Genomic DNA, 21,137 nt, shown 5'->3' on the forward strand with positions numbered 1-21,137 from the left:
TCTGCGCCGCAGAACTCACAAAAAAGAAGGGAACGACTTCACTCAGGAACAATTCCATCAATTTTTCCTACGTTCAAGTACCATTAATAAGATCAATGTTATTTAAAGTAATAAAACACTGAGTCTACCTAGAACCTAACTTTCACCCATTCCAATCAACATGCTAACTTCAGCTGACATCACCGATATCTAACATTGGATTTGCTGGGGTCCAGGGGGCAGAGCCATTCCAGAAGCTGCCAGAACTGTTTTGCTACAGCTAAAAATGAAGCAAGAAGGGAAGAATTATGAGGACAGTAACAACTGTTGTGATAGGTCTGGATATGAAGCTGCCCTGGCAGCTGTGACCCTAGACTGAGCTTAGCGGTGGGCAGTGGGAGCTCCCTAACCCAGAGGGTAAGAAGGTAGAGGAGCACCACAAAGAGCACCAAGCTGACCTCTTGCCTCAGGAGCTGAAATGGCTTAGGCTGTGATCTTTTCAGCTGCCTTCTCCAAAAGGAAATTTTAAAGACAGTGCATAACTGAAAAGACACTGGCAATGTCAAGAAATGCTTTCTACACAGTATTACAAACTCCTTCACCACAGATTACGGCATGAGCCTTCTTGGCTGTACAGGCATTATCTCATCTCTTTAAAAGATGAGTAGATTCAGTCACAGAGAGGTCATGTCCAAAGTCAGATAGAGAGCTGGGAATTAGGACCCATCAAACCACACTACAGCAATGTAAGATACAGCATCCATTGACTTCGGTGGGAAGCCCAGAGTAAAGAAAAAGATGACCTTCTATCATGTGAGGAGTTTCCCACATATGTGCTCAGGCTCCACATATGTTGGCTTCAGGTCCCCAAACCATGGCAAATGGCAGGCTTCCTGCACTGCTGCCTCAGTTGTGTTCCTCATTTCAGGCCATTGTTCCAGACAGTATCTTTTGTTTGGGCCTTGGCAGGCAGTAAGACAGAGAATGCTAATGAATGTCTTCGCTCCGAGCACAATATGACAGAGGCATCTCATTTTCATTTTCTTTCCTGCAAGTCTTGAGTTTTAAACTTGAGCTATGCAACGGAAATGAATTTCCCTTTAAAATGATGGGCTCTCCCCTTTGTACAGATAGTCGAAAGACACTAGATAAGCCACTTCCCGGGCAAACCCGCACAGCCTCAAATGTTAGAGAGCAATACAGACATGCAATTTATTTTTACAGAGTGGAAACTCTTGGATTTTTATTGGTAAAAATAGAAAAATCCCCTTCTACAATTTAGACCTCAAGTACCAGTCATACTTAGAGCTTTGATACAGGTGATTGTGTTGCTTCAGATTTGGTAGGAGAAGACGGCATCATCATAACAACGCTGCTGGCTTCAGTTTGTTTCACCTGAATTTTTACCTCAAGGATCACAGGTGATTTCCTGAGTTTTGGAGAGGTTCTCAGCAGCTACTGACAGCAGCACCCTCAGCAATCCTGCTTATTCCCAATCTGCAAAGTAAGAGCCTCTTTTATGTACATATACATTTCATCTGGCATTGTAGAGAAGCCAGTTTATCCTGGATCAATCATAGTTGCCCAGTGTCAGCTGAATCCCTAGCTTACTAAAAAACTCTGAGGAAATGCAACCAAGAGCTTGATGCCTAATTAAATCATCTCCCCCAAATTTCTGGCCCTCTGCTGGCTGAGATTTTCAGAAACTGCAAAGAGTGGATTTGACTTGCAGCAGGCAGCATTGAGCATCCGCAGCCACCACCGCCTCCCAGGGAGCTCCTGACTGTTTGACAGCTTGGAAAATCTTGAAATTATTAAGTTGCTATTTAAACTAAGAGCAAGGACCTAATTTTAGGTACCTGTATCTGAAACCTTTGTGCACTCATTGTCATCATTTCAAAACTGTGCACACCAGGGTCAGAACAGGACTTCCGTGATCCTAACTTAATACATCAGCTCATATAGTCTTGACCATCTACTTTTGGTCCCTTTTCTTAGTGAAATTTTCTGTGCCCACCCCTTCCCCGAGTCTTAAAATAAAATACATGTCTCAGTGATTTGTGTATAGGTAGTTTGTGCGTATGCTCATACACATATGTTTGCACATGCGCGTATCCAAATCAAAGTATGTAAAAAGCTTTACTGTGTCTTAATACATACAGTATATCTTCAGTGGAAGTTTTCACAGAAAGGTGTATGTGTGTCTGTATGTGTGTGTATGAGAGAGAAAGAAAGAGCAAGAGAGACAGACGGAGAGAGAGTGCACCAGGAATTATCTATGCATAAAGAAATTAAAAGAGAATATTTTTCCAGAGCAATTGAAGCCCATCTCCTGAACAATGACGACAGCTCCTCATTTTCGACAACAATAGAGGGCACGTAGGAGTCAGCTCATTAGAATATCTGTGGCTCTTTTCTGTTCTCTCTGCATTAAGCCCCCATAATGTCAGTTGTCACTTATTAATGACAATTAACTAGTAATCAGCAGTGAGACTCTTCGAGGTGGTCCTTGCCTGACAGGTGAAGAAAGAGAACATTGCGTAGTGCCATGCAGTGACATGGAACCTTCAAAGGGAGCACAGCATTTCCATAAATTATTTCAGAAAGAAATTTTCTTTTAGACATTCTCTTTAAAGCATTAGGATCTTTAACCCTAGAAGGACTATACGGTTGCAGCTGTCCTCCCTCCCCCCCTCCCATTATCACTAGTATTGGATAAAATTGGAAGGCAGCCTGATCTGTCATGTAACCCAATTCCCATCTGGGGCTGGAACAGCTATCAACCCACTCTGCTGAAACTATAAATACCTTCCCTTGATACTCAACCTTAAGTGCTCACTTAAAATGATGCCCAGATATCGATAGAGAAGTTGCCAGCCGAGAGCAGCCAGGTGGATGGCCAGTAGACACTGCGACACATCTATTAAAACATCTTTAAAAATTAAAAGGCTTGCAGGCACTCGAGTTATGTACATGGATAGCCTGTGAAACTGCACCACCTTCTCCCCTGTTTCTGATTGCTTTTACACCCTCTTGTTATGTCTTGTCTTAATTTAGAAGGTAACTTCTGTTACTATGTGTTTTTACAGCAATCAGCATGCTCAGGGCCCTGGACCATGATTGCTATTGCAATGCAAATTTGATGTAGTTATTTCTCTTAGGAATAGTTTTGGGGGGGAGAGGGAGAGAGAGAAGGGGAACAACACAACAGCAGACCGTTACATTTCCCCAAAGCGTTCCTCTTTGCTTCTCTCCCTGTCTTATGCAATGCCAGGTAAAGAGCACTCATCATCACACATCATTCAAACACTTTGCTCAGGCTTCCCTTCTTATCTTTCCTCACCCCAACCCTCCAGCTTTTAACAGGCAATTGTGTAAAGCCTTCACATTGAACACTTCAGCTGTCCCGTGCAAAACCTTTTTTCCTTCCTGAAACAAATTCAGGCTCATTCCACAATTTTTGCAAGAGGTCAGAGAAGTTCCCAAACATTACTCATGTGCTCATGTCTCCCAGCACAGAGCCCCTTTCAGCTTCACCTAGCCAGGTCATCTTTTGTTTCCTAATAGGCAAAGGCTCCCAGCCTTTCCATTTTCACCCCTCTCAGTATTAGCTTTCAAAATCTTTGTTGTCTGCTCTTGCTAATAGCAATTATTCTACTATCACTTATTTGTCCCATCTTTTCCTTATTCTCACAGTGAATCTCCAGTTCTTTGTGTGTGTGAGCTGCTTTCCCCTTTTGATGACTGCTGATCATTAGACTCTCTTCTCCATCATCCCTCAGTCCTATTTCTTATTTGCACTTCTCCAGATTCCAAGTTGTCAAATCACCCTTAAATATGTGAAATGTGGCACTCACCAGCCCACAAAACCCGGGTAGACAATCCCCATGTGATGTTAAGTTTAGACCTGCTGCCTTTCCTAGAGCAAAGCTATCTAATATTTTGTTTTATTCCACCACAGAAAAAAAAAAAAAAAAAAAAAAAGTGGTGATGAGAAACACTAAAGACAGTTAATGCTAAATCATAGAATCATTAAAGTTGGAAGAGACCTCCAAGATCACATAGCACTTTGGAGGCAGCTAAGAATACAGTTCATATAAACATCAAGACACACATGACTGGGGAAAAAAAAAAAAAAAAAAAAGTGCTATGTAATGCACCCTTGAAACACATTTTATCATCATGCTGAACATTTAGATATGACTATTTATAATTATTAATACAGTGTGCCCATTGCAAATATGCTGAGCTTGTTTGACCTTGGACCATGAAATAATGTACTGATTTTGGGCAGTGTCTGAGGCTGCAGTGATTTTTGGTGACAGTATTTGCATATTAGAAAGCTTAGAGCTTGTTTACATCGAGTCTTTTACAGTTTCCTTGCCACAGCAGCCCTGGACAGTTCTTCTTATTACTGAATAAAAGTGGCTTCTTCCAGTTTGGCTTAAATTGTTTCCAAAGTAATTCAGTCTAAACTGGAAAAAAAGTCAGAATGAAAATGCCTAGGGAGTGACTTATACCAATGAGACAAAACACCAATGAATCCCACATCCTACGTACAGCTGGTCTAGTTTTTCCCCTGGAACACAGTATGAACAGAAGTGATCTATGCAACTTTTTACCTTTATGAGCACTAAGCAAGGAGCCAAAAATCCTGAAGCCAAAGGACAGAGTTTTCAAGAGCCATGTATTGTGTGGCAGGGCTCAGCTGGTTCAGCTGGTCATCTGGAAACATAAAACTTTTTACCCTTTTATTAAGATTGAATTTGCAGCTCTCCAGATCCTTTCCCTCCCAGTCCAGCTCTAACTCTCTGCAGAAGGAGGGTGACTTGCAGGGCCGCTCTGCTGGATCTCCTCGCTATGTTGGAGGCTGAGGGAGAGCGGGGGGAAGAGGATGTTCTTGACACTGAGCCTGTAGCAGTGCTTCCATGACAACAAATAAGATGTTACACGTTGGCACTGTGCAGCAATAAACTAAAGCAAACCAAGACTTGAAGAAGGTTAGTTTTTGCAGAACATTGCTATTCAGAAATGCTCAGATTAAACTACCATGCTGTCTTTGTACGTCCAAATACACAGTGTAAAACTGAGGAGAGAGGGAAAAAGGAGAGGAGCTGAAAATACTTTTCACTAGTGGGGTTTCACTTCCAGAGGGAGTCTTCAGGATTTTACAGCAGTGGTCTTCACTGGCTGCAGAATGATGGAAAATGGTGTGTGACCCAATCTGTCTGTCTGGATCTGAGGACTATGTCCATTTCCAAGACCTAGTGATGTATCCTGCCATTCAAAAATACTAACACTTATGATTTCAAGTAATTCAGCTGGAGTGATATTTGACCTCAGTACTATGTAGTCTTGGGCATCTAGGCTCCTCTTGAAAGGAGTGGCAAGGGGTGAAGAGATTGTGAGCACGGCCATGTACAGTATGATAAAATTAAACTGAAGTTCCAGCTGGCAGGTTAACATGTTTTGCTAGACTGATTTAACACACACTAGTCCACTAGTGAACTTATCTGAAAGAAACTGCTTGCACTTAGCTATTGGATCTTCCATCCCAGATTATGTTGGACTGAACTTAACTGCTTGTTTTGTGTTGATTATAAGCTTTCTGGGCAGTAAGAAACCGCACCTGAGAGCATGCTCTAGTCATTTGACCTCTACCTGCTGGTCAAGAGCTTTGGGCACTATTTCTTACCATATGATTTTTAGCATGCTGCTTTCTGGATTCCACCCTTATACATGTCATCTTTTGGTTTTGAACTGTGAGAACAATCCCACCTTTGTGCTTCTCAGACAAGCTCAAATACAAACCTCAGTCTGTACACACTAAGCAGAAGGCCAGTCAAGTTGCCATACATGCCACGACAGATGATTTCCAACTGCATGGTCTTGAAAATTGGCTTATATTTGCTTAATAGGTCCCATCAGCCCTTAAGGTTTCATCATGTAGGCTGTTCTGAGCACATGAATTAGCTCTGGGCTACTTCTGCAGATGGGCTGCAGGCAACCAGACTTCAACCCTCCTTACCATAGTGACCATGTGGCATTTAGCTGCAGGTGTCCTGCATCTACAAACCTGGTCCGGAATCTGTCAGGTTTTTATCTCCTTCTTCAGCCAATGGTGACAGCACAACTCTGGACAGACATACGGTCACTATATTAAATTTCTTTAGAACTATGTTGTACTGATTGTCAACACATTATGTCTTGAACAATTTAGTTACGAAAATGCTTTTTTGAGAGCAATAATTTTAACAGTTAATCCTAAAACAAACAAACAAACAAACAAACAAAAATTGAGAAGTTTAACCAGAAGTAAGAAACACTGAAAAATAAAAACAAAACAAATAAAAAAAAAACACAAGATGGACCATAGCTAGTCAAAATTAAACTTCGTATTTTTTACAAGGAAAGAAAAAAAAAAAAAAAAAAAAAAAAGAGACAACAACTACAGTAATTAGGATAAAAACTCGCTAGACATATTTTGACCATGCTGACCCTTGACTCAGCAGGTCACTAGACAGGACTGAGGAGAGGAATGCAAAAAAAGTGATCTTCACAGTAGAGTAACTGGAGCTCCTCATTCTCAGTGGGAAGGCTTTTATAATCATCATCTATTCCAACACTGGTTGTCTGAAAATGAGTAACTCCATTAGCCATGTATCAGTGTCTGCAGTTCTGATCTCTTGGTGCTAAACTATTCTAAAAACAGTGTTGCTATACACTAGTGAAAAAATTACAGCTAATGAAGACGCTGGATAAAGAAGTACGTTTCATAAAAGAACCTAACCTTAGGTAACCTGTATCATCTAAATAGACTGGTAAAATATTCTCTTTTTTCAAAACACAGTTTTGAATACTGTTTTAGTCCCTTAGCTACAATATCACCTTTAAGTAAAAGAGCATCTTTAATCCCTAAATGCAACCACTATACCTACCTCTAGGATGAAGATGACTACACACACTGATGAAGAGAAGCTATACAAAACCACATGAAACATGATGAAAACAAATTCAATTAGAACAGTAGGGAAAATAAAAATTTGGAAGAATCACATTATTTAAATTAGTGTTTGGCTAGTAAATTGGGGTTAGCCTTCTTTTCTCATACATGGACAGAAAGGGACCCCGTTTTAAATTTCAGTGAACAGATGGTAAAATTCCATTTCCTGTTACTTTCATGCTGGGAGAGTAACTCAATACTGAATCAGTGAGGAGACCAACACCTACAGAGCTGTGAGAACACTCCACATGGAAACTGGCCTCTCCTTAGAGGTCTTCTAACCAGGACCCCTGCCATATAAAGAATAATAACACACTCAAATTCTGAGATGGCTTTATAAATCATAGGCAAAAGCTGATGCACTATGCGCTGATTAGTCTAATGCAAGATAATGTGCATATTTTTATGCCTTTATACTTAATTGCAATTGCATATTAGTGGCCTCTATGATAAGGACAGATTATGTATGGTGTCATTATTACCAGCGTAACTATCCAGAGAAAGGTGTAACAAAGTTATGTTGCAGAAGACATTAGTGAATATCCAACCAAATGCTATTAAAAAGGAAAGAGAAAAAAAAAAAATCATTTCATTCAGGAATAATGTCATCAGTACACAGATCTCTCAAATTTGCAATGGTATGCATCAATGCCAAAACAGCAATACAAAAAAAAAAAAAAAAAAAAAAAAGAAAAAGTGCACAGAAGTGAAAGTCAGACCTGTGAAACTGACAAACCAAGAAAACCAAGATCTTTCCCTCTAAGAACAGATAGAAGCAAGCATGTAAACACCGGCAATATATCGCTTAAAAAAATGCAGCTACATACAACTTTGAAAAGAAACAGTTACAGTGGATTTTGAGTAAGTCACAGAACAGGTTTACAGGTTTACAGAGAATATTACGGTTCTCAAAGTTCCTACATCTCTTTTCTTCAAGAGCAGTCCTGAAAGGTTGTGTGGTCTCTTCCATGTTGTAGCTTTAGTACCTACTAATAGAATAGCACAAACTTACCTTTGTTGAAACCTTTTTGAAACAAGAAATAAAAGTGCACGCCAATTTTGATGTAAAGAATAACTAACTCAGATTTAACTTGTGTGCATTTTTTAAATAGGGTTTTGTTTTGTTTTGTTTTGTTTCAGAAATGCAGTACTCAAAAGCATTAAAAATCCAAAGAATGAGATTGTACTGTCTTCGTGCTTCATTTTGTTAAGCAAGTAAAACACCAGAGCCCTCAAAATTTTCATCTACTTCATATTTCAGACTTAGAAAGTGTTACATCAGCATAGTCTCTAAGTAAAACTGCTGGTATATTCTAAATGGACTTTCTTCAGACACTGGCACAGATGATGAGTGATTGTCCAATTCTGAAGCTATCAGAACTGAACGGATTTAGCAATGTCATAAACACCTCTCGAGGGAGTCACCTGGTGTTGAGAACTCACTTTACATGCCGTGTTTCAAAATGAGTTTTAATGGATTTACATTAGATTCAAACCCACTTTAGAGCTATTATTTCTCCCTTTCAACCTTTTCACCCACTACTGCAATGTAATACAGCATATTCTATAATCATATGTTTGCAGGCCTGTGGTAAAGTAAACAAAACTTCAAAGGGTTATTATTTAAAGACTGTATTACAGCCATAGGCCTGACTGTTATTCTTCTTCACCACCCCTTGGGCCCGAAGTACATAATCATCCAGTAATTGAACTGAAATGTCTAAATGGCTAGATCCCCTGAAGGACATAGGTAGTTAGCAGTGAAGAAAGCAAGGGACATTTAAAAAAAAAAAAAACTCATGGCGCTTTCCTGCACTAGTTAGAAACACTGTAAATGTACCTGACCTACTAGGCTGACCACTAGGCTTGTGCAGAAAACAGAAAAAAAATGTGTGGGTATTTCCAGGGTTCTAACTAAAATAAAGATTAAATGCGTAACTGGCTTGTATTTGGAGACAAAGATCTTATATTTAAATTATTTTCAGAAGAATTAAGGAGGAGGAGCAGAAATATAGATATGTACACAGAAGTGTACATAGCACAATATTATCACTAATACTATGTGAAAGCAAACCCCTCTAGGTCCTCATATTTAATAGCCCCTCCAAAAAGTGTAATGGATAGCATATCCCAGGCTTTCATACACTGTAACTGTCAAAGCACTCAGGAGATAGAGTACTGAAGGCTCTGACAGCTCTCTTTTACATTCTAAATGACATCTGCATTCAACAGAACAGAAATAAAGATTAAGGGAAACACCTGATATGATAGCACTCAGCTTACCTCAAAATGTAATATTTAAAAAGTACAGAGAAACATAGGTCTGTCTTCTTGTACTGTAAGTAAAAACTGGTGTCAAAGCCTCAGAGGTCTTCACTGCTGCCAGAAAGGCAAGTAGCACAGCATTCAACAGACTAGAGGGGCAGAAGCCATAGCATCTTACTATGTGACTGCTGAAATCAAAAGGTGTTTTGCCTGAGGAAGAAGGGAGGAGACGGTCTTTGAATTAACACAGAAAATAACTACGAGTACAGTCAAACAGCACAGGAAAATTAACTTTGCAAAAGACTTTGTACCCCTTCTTATACTTCAATGCTGAACAGAGGGCCTGTTGATGGAGCCCCGGTGATTTCGAGTACCTTTCCGAGTACCTTTCCGAGTATGAATCCATGGCAAATCTCTTTTAAGAGGTTATTAGTATTATGGCTTAGAGTGAAACACGTCAGCATACAGATCATGAGAGATGATTTCAAATAGATTTTTGCTGGTTGATTATATAAACAATACCTCCTATTGCTGGAATAACACCTCAAAGGCAATATAATGACGACATGACAATGTATGTAAATCAAGAACTGCATGTGGGTTTATTTTACACTTGAGAAAACAGTGGATTTAATTGTGTGAACCAAAATGTACTGTACAATATTAATGATAAAACATCAAAATGTATAATTCATAGTGCATTGCTTGCTTTATTTTTATTTATTTATTTTTTTTGTCAGATAGTTCCTTTAAGTACATGCATCTGGAAAGATGCAGGTGCCAGTAAAATTTCTCTATTTATATCAAGCTGCAGGAACTAAATTTTATTCAAAAAGTGTGGTTTTACATTATATACACAGAAATCGAATATAAAATGACAATATAAAAAGTTAAAAGAGAAAGCATACAGCCAGAAGGTACAAAGAAAGTTGAACAGTTTAAAATGGTACGATATGTAACATGTATTTTTTAAGCTGATGCTGGCAATTTACAAGGAACAGAATCCAACATTTGCCCCATTTTTTGTTTTCATTTACCAATGCAGCACACTATAGAAAGGTCAGCTTGTACCAAAGCTTAACATTTGTAAATAACTATAAACTGCAGTATTTTACAGGAAAAAAAAAAAAAAAAAAAAAAAAAGGAAAGAAAGGAGCATTTTTACACTTGTTTTAAATAACAGCTTGCATACCTTCTTTTTTTTTTTCTTTTTTTTTTCTTTTTTTGGCCAAAAAGTGGCAATTCTCAGCATCCAGAGGGTTTGGGCATAGTGGCAACTTGGTTTATTCATTTTTTAATTATTATTTAACTTATACAGTTGTGGCTTCCTAACCCCTTGTGTACTACACAGTTCTCCTTCTTCCAAGGACTGCATGCACAATTTCTTCACAAACCAGTTCTGCATTAAAAAAAAAAAAAAAAAAAAAAAAAAAGCTCATTCATTTAAAAAAAATAAGTTCTGTTTCTGACACAGCTTTTATTTGAATGAAATGCTTTTAAGCCTTTTGTTTTGTTTTTCCTTATTTACTTATTTAGTCACTGGGAAAGGCACAGAAATGCTATTACAGTTCTCAGAGGGTTAAAACTTGACACTACCAGGTTCTGTGACCTTTATTGTCATGGCAACTTTGTAATTTTAGGATGTCTCTTTATCATTGTTCTTTGTGTCTTTCTTTACGGCTAAATTAATGTCTCTCAATAGTGTCTCCCACTATATTCTACAAAAGATAGCTTAACATCAAGGACAGATGTTGAAAATAAAGGTCAGACTTTGACTCACAAAAAATAAAAACAGAAACAAAAATAACCATGCACAGATCAGACAAAGAGCATATAAATATAACTACAAAATAAGTGTAAGAAAAACCAAGGTCCAGATAGGCAGTTCAGCAACAAAAGTAAGACTGATTTCAGAGGCTCAGGTCAGGCCTAGTGCAGTACTATGAAGAAGTTTAGTGCAATGTTCCTGTGGTCACTTGCATACCTGGCTGCTTACCTGGACGCTATTGTTTTTCTAACTCAGTTACATAGATCAGATGGTCCTCTGGGGACTTGCCATGTGTTTTACTAAGGTGCAGTTTGACTGCATGCTTGCTTGCAAAAGTTCGGTTACAGAGCTTACACTGGAATGTGGAGCCTAAGTCCTCCTCAGCTATTCCAAGTGAGCCCAAAGTCTTGTTTGCGAGGACTTTTGAAACATTCTGCTGTTCTTGAATCTGATTAAGTGGCAACTTTGACAGATCCTTCAAACTAAACCCTAGGTGTGTCTCTAAGTGACTTATGTATGTAGAAGCAGTCCTGAACTGAGAGGCACAATCATTGCAAAAGAAAACAGGATGTCCTGTGTCCAAATTCTTTAAAAATTTGGTTCCACCTGTCCTCCTTAACTGATACTTCACATTGGCCAGCCAGTGGCTAATTGTGGTCATGGAAAGACCAGTAAACTTAGAGATGTGTACCCGCTCTTGTGGACCTAGGTCCGACATAATGTATTTGCCTTCTGGGGTCTCCCTCAAGCTGGAAGCAAACTGGGCTTGAAGGATCAGAAGATGTTGAGGGTTCCAGTTGGACTGTCTGCCCTTCCTCTTGTGTACTGGCGACAGTTCATCCAGAGCTTCCTCAAAACTGCTCCCGTCAGCATCCGACTTCTCCGACACAGTAGATGGAGTTGAAGACTTGGGTGTCAAACGCCCTGTGAGGTTCTTCACCATATCAGAAATATCCAACAGGGCGCTCTCCCTTAGCGGAGACGAGGCAGAGTCAGCCACACTGGAAACAAGAGGTTTGTTTTTGGACTTGGTTAAATCAATAGGTTGATCACTGTTCTCATAGTAATACCGGTCAATAGCATCAGCCTGCTTGACCGGAGTGGTTGGGTAAATGGGTTTGTCCAACATGCTGTTGCTAATTTTGTACAGCATGGCCAAAGGGTCCAGAGAGGGGCTTACCGGCTTAGAAATTTTGCCTAAGTGAGTATTCATAATGGACTGTAAAGCGCTCAATGGGTTAATGAAGGATGGCTCAGGTGAATGGTCTGTGATGATTCCTAAATTGTTACAGCCATTTGCAACCTTTGCTTTTAGTGGCTCTGTACCATTTGGAGTATGTGCTTCTGCTGGACTATCCTTTTTGACCTTCTGAACTTCTGTCTCAGAGCTTTTTTTCTGCTGCTGTTTATTATTCGTGTCTTCTGATTTGGGGAAGTCTTTGTTTTCTTTAGCAGCAGGTGACATGGGTTTGACTGGAGAACTCTTCTCTTTCTCCAGAGGCTTCTCTTCCTTCTTCACACTGATTTTACCTGTAACTTTCTCTACCAGTTCTTCCATAGCAGATACGTTGCTCTTGTGAGGCGGTGGTGTAAGATTGCCTGGGGAATGGATGAGCGCGTTATGTTCTGAAGACAGTGATTTTACACTGCTGGCGTAAGATGGCTGCATTTGAACACTTTGCACAGCAGGCTGAAGGGGTTTGACTGTTCCTGGGAGCTGGTAAGCTGCATGAATACTGGGATACCCTCCCCAGGAAGGTGCTCCGTTCTGAGCTTTGCTGATAGCTGTTGTCACCGTGTTCTCAAGGGATTTCAATATGTCTATTCCACCTTTAGGACTGTCATCTAGGTCCTCCTCTCTGAGGTACTGATACAAAGTCGTTGGCTCAAATTTCTCTGTAGAGTCCTCATTCTCTTCTTTAATCTTTTTCTCTGTTTCACTGACCACCACTTTTTCCTTCTCTGGGTCTTTCTTTTCCTCTGAGTTTGTGGAGCCCACTGGGGAATCGGGCTGCTTTTTAATGTTGGAAGCTGGTAGTCTTGTGTGGGTGGTGGGTGGAAGAGGTATAGACTGTATCTTCTCCTCCACCACAGGGTCCAGTACTAGCTGTTTGCCTTTTTTGGAAGCTGAATTGGTCACCTTCAAAAAATGACCAGTGACCATCATGTGAGCAGTGAGCTGCTGCAACGTGTCATGGGAACTGCCACATTCCATGCATTTCAGTATTTGGGCTTTGCGTGCCTCAAACTGCCAAGTGTAGCTAGCACCATTTTGATAGCCATAGCGGTTGTTTGGAGTCACGTAGGGGTTGGCAGTTTTCTGATCCTTTGCAGATTCACCCAGTGAAGCTTCTGCAGTGATCCCTGTTGGCTCCGGTGAACAAGGTGAAGCTAAGTCCTGAAGTGCTCTTTTTTTGGTAGAAGGGACCAATTTAGTGATGGCTGGTACTGGCTCCTTCAGAGGCACTTTCTGGTAATGCTTTGTTTTTATCATATGGACACTGAGGTCTTGCAAGGACTCAAACGAATGCCCACAGTACATGCACTTCAGCACTTTTTGAGCATCCTCTTTGCCTTCCATTTCCATAAGTGATCTTTTTCTTGGCTTTGACCACCGTTTGGTCTTATCAGCTTCTTTGTCTCTGTTGTCATCACGGTAATGTCCAGTTTCATTCATGTGCACTGTTAGCTCCACCAGTGTGTCATAGGCTGCACTGCAGTCTTTACATCGGAACTTACTAGCACCGGTGAACACAGACCCATAAAGTTTATTGTTTTGCCGGTAAAGCTGTACTGTGCTGAAAAGACTAGGCTCTGGGAGAAGTCCATATGATGAGGTCTGCTGCAAAGTTTTAGCTAACGCAGCTTGGTGCCAGTCATAACCTGAGCCACCACTGTTACTGTTATTATTACTGTTGCTAGTACTACTGGTAGTCGTACTGGTATTAGTGTTGGTACTGGTAGTGCTAGTACTCTGGGAGTTGGTGTTGGTGTCAGTACTGGTGGTGTTTTCATTCTGGCTGATTCCATTGTTGCTGGTGGTTTGATTGGATTTCTTTAAGTCCAAAGCTAAACTGGACCAGCAAGTCTCTGAAAGCAAGTTTGCATACACAGCTTTTATTTGTGCCAAGCTGTCCTGTGGATAGGAAACATTGTCTGTGCACTGAGGATCCTCTTTCTCTTCTTTAGAGGAAGTGCTTTTGAAATGGGCCAGCTGATCGCTGTTTTCACTAAACGGCGAACCATAGCCTGCATCCTGATTAGTTGCAGTGCTGACTGGGGAGTTCTGGTAGCTTTGAGCCTCTTTGATCTCCGCTTCTTCATTGCACAAATACTCATTCTCCTGGATGTCCAGAGACAGCCCATCATCTTCCACGCTGTCTTCATCTATTTCTGCTGCTTTCAATTCCTCCTCAGGAACATATGCTAAAATACAGGAGGAGGAAAAAGAAAGGGGGGGGGGGAAAGAAAAACAAGACAAAGTTATTGAACACGCACATTTTACATCATTGCTGTCTTCTGTACTAAAAGCAGTAACCATAAAGACAAATTTTGAAGATACATCCAGAAACCAAACTCACCATCACTTACACACTCCGCCTATAAATCCAGATACTCTGTCCTGCTTACAGTTTGATATCAGTACTAAGAATAAACTTTGACGTTGGCAGTAAAGTATGTGCCAGAACCACAGTAGATACCATAATATCGAAACCAAAATCAAACAAAGAACCTACTAAACCAGTTTTAATCAACTTAAAAAATGCCTGGCCCCGAGCTGTATTTACTGCAGTATGTATGCAAAACACGGTGCAGCCGACCTCCGCCCCACGGACCTAGGATCTCAGAACCACTGACTTGACCAACTCCATCTCATCAAGGCTGTCTTTTCTGGCAAACCAGCTTCAGCTACAGCCTCAAGGGTGATTGCTGTGTGACATTGTGACAGCTGACTCGACTGGAGCTACACTGGGCAAGTGTGTCAGATCAGTTGTTCCAGAGCTTCCTGGTGACTGGCTGTACTTGGTCCATTTGAGAGCTGAACAGCTTTCAGTTCTAACAAGGTGAAAAGGGAAGCAAGACTACGATTGTTTTCCTAAATGACATGGATATACTTTGCCTCCTGGTATGATCTGATGTGGGTGCTGCATTTACCATTTGGAAAACAGCAGTCAGCAACTAAAAGTAAATATAAGAGATTAATTTTTAAAAGAAAAGAAAAACAAAAAAAAAAAACAAAAACAACAACAAAAAAAAAACACCCTACCTTGAAACCTCCCTCCCAGCTTGATTATTGGCTTACAGCAAATATCAAACTTTGCTATTGTATTGCCACCTGGTGAAACTATATAATCTTACCAAACTATGTGTTTATCTATATCAAACTATTTTTTAAACTAGCAAATGTGATATTCATGAGCAGATGGCCATTACATCAAAACACATTTACTCCAAGGGCCCAATTCACAGAAGTGGCTTACATGTACCTAAGTGATAAATGTACACTTTCATTGCAAAGCAGAAAACATACTTGTACACATTCCCTCCAGTTTTGTTAAAGAAGCTTAAAAAAATCACCATGATAATGCAATGCAGATCATTTATAAGCACGTCAAGGTAGAAAAAGCATGGCTTGTGAACAGTTTTCAGAGACTGAAGGAAAAAAATGCCTCTTTGTAGGTGAACTGTGCAGAAAGTGATGCTGAAATGTGGGCTACGGCCTGCCATCGTATAATACTGAAAGAAAGACAGGAAAAAAAAAAAAAAAAAAAAAAAAAAAAAAAAGCACTTCTGCTCCTATGCAATATGAAGAATATATATATTTTCACGTTTACAAAGCTGATGTCTTGATGAGTTGGGAGGGGGAGAGCAAGAGTTAAACTTCTTTTTGTACACAGTTGCTAATTTATTCTGAAACTTCTTTTCTGAAAAATAAACAGTCTTCTCTCATTGTAATATGAACACTTTTTGAAGAGTCTTAATTTTTTTTTTTTAGAATGGCAACAGTATTATGGCCAGTAGTGCATTCTGTATTCACCTTTGCAATTGCAATTTATGCTGCCCCTAACTACTTCAGTCTGACCTCTTAAGATAAGATAGAAATGTAGCCCACCAAGTATTGGGAGTATTGGGGTAGTGTTGAATCTTAAGATGACCACTACACCCTTCATTTGTCCTTTAAGAATCAATTTTTTTTAGAAAACAATTTTATTTTTTGTTTAAAAAATGTTAAGCAGGGCAAAATTCCTTACAGGTTGCCTCAGCCTAAAGTATTTTCTGATATGTTTAAGAGGACTAGTGAATACCAAGTGCAACAGAAGTCACTAGAGAAATCACTCTGGAGCCAAAGGCCAGGAAGACGTCAAAAAAGCATCAGAAAACGAGAAAAAGTACTTTAAAAAACACACTTCGTTAATAAAATAAATAATAAAATACAGAAATAGTGAAAGAACTAAGTATTGCAATAATGTTGCTGTTCAAACACTCTGCATGTATTTGGGCACTACAGTACCTCTGCAGCTCTAAATTCTAGGTATGCAAGTAGAATCCACTCCCACGGCTACAGCATAAGACCTCTTAGCTCTCCCATTAAACACACCTGTTTTCAGTCATTTCTAACAGTGAAAGACATTTTTAAGTTTCAGTAAGGTAAATAACAGTTATAGAATGTGGTTTCTGATTCTGAAATGACTTCGAAATAAAATTTTAAAAAATCTAAAAGGCCCAAATGCATAAAAATGGACAGTTACCATCTGGCATTTTTCTTTAAAAAAAATAAAAATCTTAGTAATGATCAGCAGACAGTCACCAATTAGAAACTGCAAGCTGATGGGGCCCATATTCTTAGCTTTTATGAAGAGCTATCTTCTTACTAACCTCAATGGAACTATGCCAATTTTCTCTAATTTTCATATCCTGATATTTTTAATAAACACATGGAAGATGCTGTTGTAAGATGCTGAACGTTGCTATAGTTGATACAGTATTTCATACAAATCCATGTGAATTATCTGCTAGCATCTCTTTACTTAATTCTAAATTGCATAAATATGTATTTTTATAATTGCTACACATAACCATCTAAATATCTGCTTGAGGAGAAACCCCAGTTAAGCCACTGGCATATCTTTTATTTTCCTTTATTTATTTATGATGGTGTGTTTTCTCTATTCTCATACTTCTGCACTTGGTGAATAGGTTTCTTTACCATAAAAATAAAAGGAGTTAAACCACATGAAGAGACGTTAAAACTACATGAAAGGTCGGTGTTAAACTGTCAAAGCAAAGAAACGGAGTGTTAGGGTGAAATATCCATCTTTCACTTACTTTCCTAGTCCTAGATTCTGCTGAGACTAGTACACGATTTGAGTCCTCTCCCCTACCAACATATACTGCTACATAAGAGTTAAGAACATACAATTGGCTAGGACTCTGATTTTCTGTGATTTCAGAATTTAAGCCAGATTCTGAAAGAAAAATGACTTTACATGATGTACACACCCACATGTCTGAAATAACACAAAGCAATAACGCTTCTTAACCAAAAAGAGAGTCATTTATCTGAAATGTTTAATTTCTATCGCTGCAATCAAAAAGATTTTATTTAACTCCTTTAGTTACCACAGGATACACACAATACCTATTCATTCATGACTTAATGTTTATAAGATGAATAGCAGTACACTCAACATATGGTATTTTGCAAGGTCAGTGCAATTCTCTAACTGAAAAGCTTTCTGTTAGAGATTCAGAAGCATACAAAATGAAGAACATTAATTTGTAAAAACATGTATATACTTCTAAAATTCGCACAGAAAATTTACAAATAAATAAGCTTCAGAATTTTAAGCCTTAAAAATGTTCCTGTCATAACTACTTGCGGAGACAAGCAATATTGCTCTACATCAAATGGAAGAGTGGGATGTTCAGATTCTCCCTCTAAACTACAATATGTAGATCGACAGACAGACAGAGAGACTTCAGACAGTGTGTCTTCCAGTGACCGAGAAACTCTAAGCAATCTTCTTCAGATATTCCTCCATCTACAGAGTCTCCGCTGGTTCACATGTCCTGAAACCACACAGAAATACCAACAGCAAAAACTAACAGTGATCCCTCTCAAAAAAACAATATATCCAAAGCAGAAAAAAATTACAGAACATAATGTCATTTTTTCTTCTCATTTCTGCATTCACAGACTCAGGTAAATGCACACTGGGAAAAAAAAAAAAAAAAAAAAACAAAAAACAAAAAAAAAAAAGGGGGGGGGAAGCTTTAAATTTCAGACAACTAAAAATTAGGGGGAATAGTTAGTATTGCTTTTCTTAATAAACCTTGCTAATATTTCTCTTCCTATGAAATGTGCCTTCTGGATGTCAGTGTTTCCCCATAGATATACTGTCATCTTTGAACAGTGTTAAAAGCTGTGCATTCTAATCTAAGTGGACATGAGATGCTATATATTGTACATGTGAGTAGCACTGCACATTGTGTTTGCTTCAGTGAGAATATTTACACAATAAATATACAGCCATTGTTTGAAAAAGCAGACACAGATCCAAAGTGTAAGGATGTGGTTAAAAGCATAAATATTCTCACGTAAAATCTTTCCATAACCTCGGACTGGTGCTTTTGAAGGAATCTGTCTCCACAGAAGTATTCTTTTCTGTTCAAAAAGGGATTCAGCACTGAATGCATTGTTTTGAGAAGGACAAAAAGTAATGATTGCATTTGTTTTTAACAGACTAAAAAATTAATTGCAGTAAACTCTTCAAGGCCCAATTTTAAATAATCCAAATAAATAATTTTATGCAGAAGAAACACCTAAGTATTGAAGGTTACGATTCAGTAAGACAATTGAACGCTGAGATCAGTTTCACCGCAATATATATTTCACGGTTTCAACAAACAGGGGCAGGTTTCAGTCTAAAATTCTTTGCTAAACCAGGGCCTACCCTGGAACTAAACAATAGTGGCACGGTGTGAATGTTCACCATTCTTCTTTCTGCAACAGATGTATTTCCGCAGCTCCCAGTATATACCCAGCCAACAGGAGACAGCAGCTGCAGAAGTTTTTGCAGCCCACATTGTCACCTTGCACAAACTGCACCCTAGGCTGGGGGTGACTTCCACTAAACACAGGAACACATTTTGAGAAATGGGCTAAAATGCAAAGATAGAAAAGACACATTTCCCTCATCACAGAAAAATGAGAGGAAAAAAAAAAAAAAAAAAAGGAACATTTCCAGATATGTTTCCAGAATACACAGTTATGAGAGTTTTACAAAAGAATCCAAAATCTCACATTGTGAGAGGTTAACACGCCTGCTGGAAGATTTGAGAATTTTCTATATTAGTACATACAAATGTTCATAAAAAATTACGGCACAGATGCTACAAATCTGTGTGTGTGTATGTGTGTATTACAATGTCACTACGGTGGAAAAATATGGCTTAGTTATGACAATGGCTGAGGAGTAGCACAGACTATCAGACATCCTAATAACCCTACTACAGTGGTTTGTGTCTTTCGTTTATAATTGCAGCAAAATAGGGGGCAAAATACTAGAACTGCCTACCCTCTAATTCTAATGCAATGGGTCTGAGAAGTAGATGAGGTACAGTAACAAGAACAACCTCCGTGCTTCTCACAGGTTGAATGATAACCCTTAAAGGCATCCCATTAAAAACCAACAAAAAGATTCTTCACCTCCTTCTCTTCCCTTCCCGATCCCCTTAAAATGAATGCTGCAAATTATTAGCTAACGCTGGCAATTGGAGAACGAAGCAGCTTGCATGCGGGTATATTTTTACAGTGATTCTAATCTGAGAAATTTACTTGCTCTTCCTCTTCTATCTGATAAACTATACATTCAAGCATTCTCATTAGTGTTCGGATCACCAAAGAGTGCTGGAGATGAATCAGTCCATCCACCCCTCCTCTCCCTGCTCTGTCGAGATTATTTCATTGAAATGTTCATTTTCATCCCTGCTGGCAACATTAGAATGGAAGTATTTAACCTGTTTCCATTACTTATACAAATTACCATTATGGGGTAGGACAGATGTTAGAATCATGCCACATAACTGACTTCCATACATTCTTTACAGGGAGGATAAGAAGAGGGAAAGCTGTTAGATCATATTATCCAGTCTCAATAATGTTCTCTCTGCTACCAGATTCATTAACTTCCAACATCAACGTTTCACTTTCTTTCTGCGTGAAAATGCTCCGTCTTCTTGAGCTCATTTAATTTGGAGCAGGAAATCTTTGTCAGAAATAATTTTTTGATCAGGTGCTCTAACTAAGGGGTGAAGGGGGGTTGGGGAAAGAATAAAGAAACGGGGGGGAAAAACCCAACACCTTGTCGAAAATGTTATTTCTCTAACATGGATGATGAAAGAGAAGTCAGTTAAGATGCTGGTACTCAAAGATGGCTGTCACTTCAGATAGGGGATGGCACGACTCACCTAGACAGGTGACGCTTTGGTGGAGCAAAGGCTTGCTGCATTATTGAGAGCACCAGAGATCAGGATGACAAAGACTGTAGGCCCAGGGTGCCTGGGGCTCCTAGAGAAGTGACTTCAGCAGGCACATGGATTTCAGCCTCCATTTGCATCACTAACTAATAGCGAAGTACAAAACAAAAGTTCGGTGATTAAAAGGGAAGCACATGGGTACAGAAGGCAAATACCCCAGTCAGCACCAGCAATAACTTTCTATGAATTTAAAAAAAAAAAAAAAAAAAAAAAAAAAAGCAGGGGGAAAACTCATAGTCTTCAACTACAAAAAAAAAAATAAAAATGTTTATTAAAAATTACTTATTCAAAAGGCTTTCCTGTTCAACTCTCTATTTTCCTGCTGAATTATCTCACTACCCGCCCCTTTAACGCTTGCTTAAGGCTTTGTGATTTTGCCATCCCAGAATATATCCTTGTGCTCTGACTGTGGCTGGGAATCACTGCAAAATGCATCGAATTTGCCAGCCCTTCTCACACGAACAGGTTTGCAAGAGAAAGTTTCAGCTCAGAGTACAAGCAGCAAATACAATTCTTTCAGCTTTGAAGGCAAAACACTGCGGAAGAGTGGCGTGAAAACCCTGATGGTGTGAATTCCCTGAC

At 39.2% G+C, this 21,137-nt stretch overlaps 1 protein-coding gene across 2 annotated transcripts in view; it reads right to left on the reverse strand.

Moving 5' to 3' along the window:
- Positions 1-11,032: 11,032 nt before the first annotated feature.
- Positions 11,033-21,137, reverse strand: part of TSHZ1 (teashirt zinc finger homeobox 1) — a gene marked incomplete at its 5' end in the record, with an annotated part of 52,891 nt that continues 42,786 nt past the window's right edge. For both annotated transcript variants that reach the window (XM_084282689.1, XM_084282688.1), the window contains one exon: positions 11,033-14,441. In XM_084282689.1, the coding sequence (XP_084138815.1) occupies positions 11,251-14,441 (3,191 nt within the window). In that variant the 3' untranslated portion in view covers positions 11,033-11,250. The remainder of the gene's footprint in view (positions 14,442-21,137) is intronic.

Source organism: Netta rufina (assembly GCF_964035555.1).
Source record: "Netta rufina genome assembly, chromosome: 2".
Taxonomy (NCBI): Eukaryota; Metazoa; Chordata; class Aves; order Anseriformes; family Anatidae; genus Netta; species Netta rufina.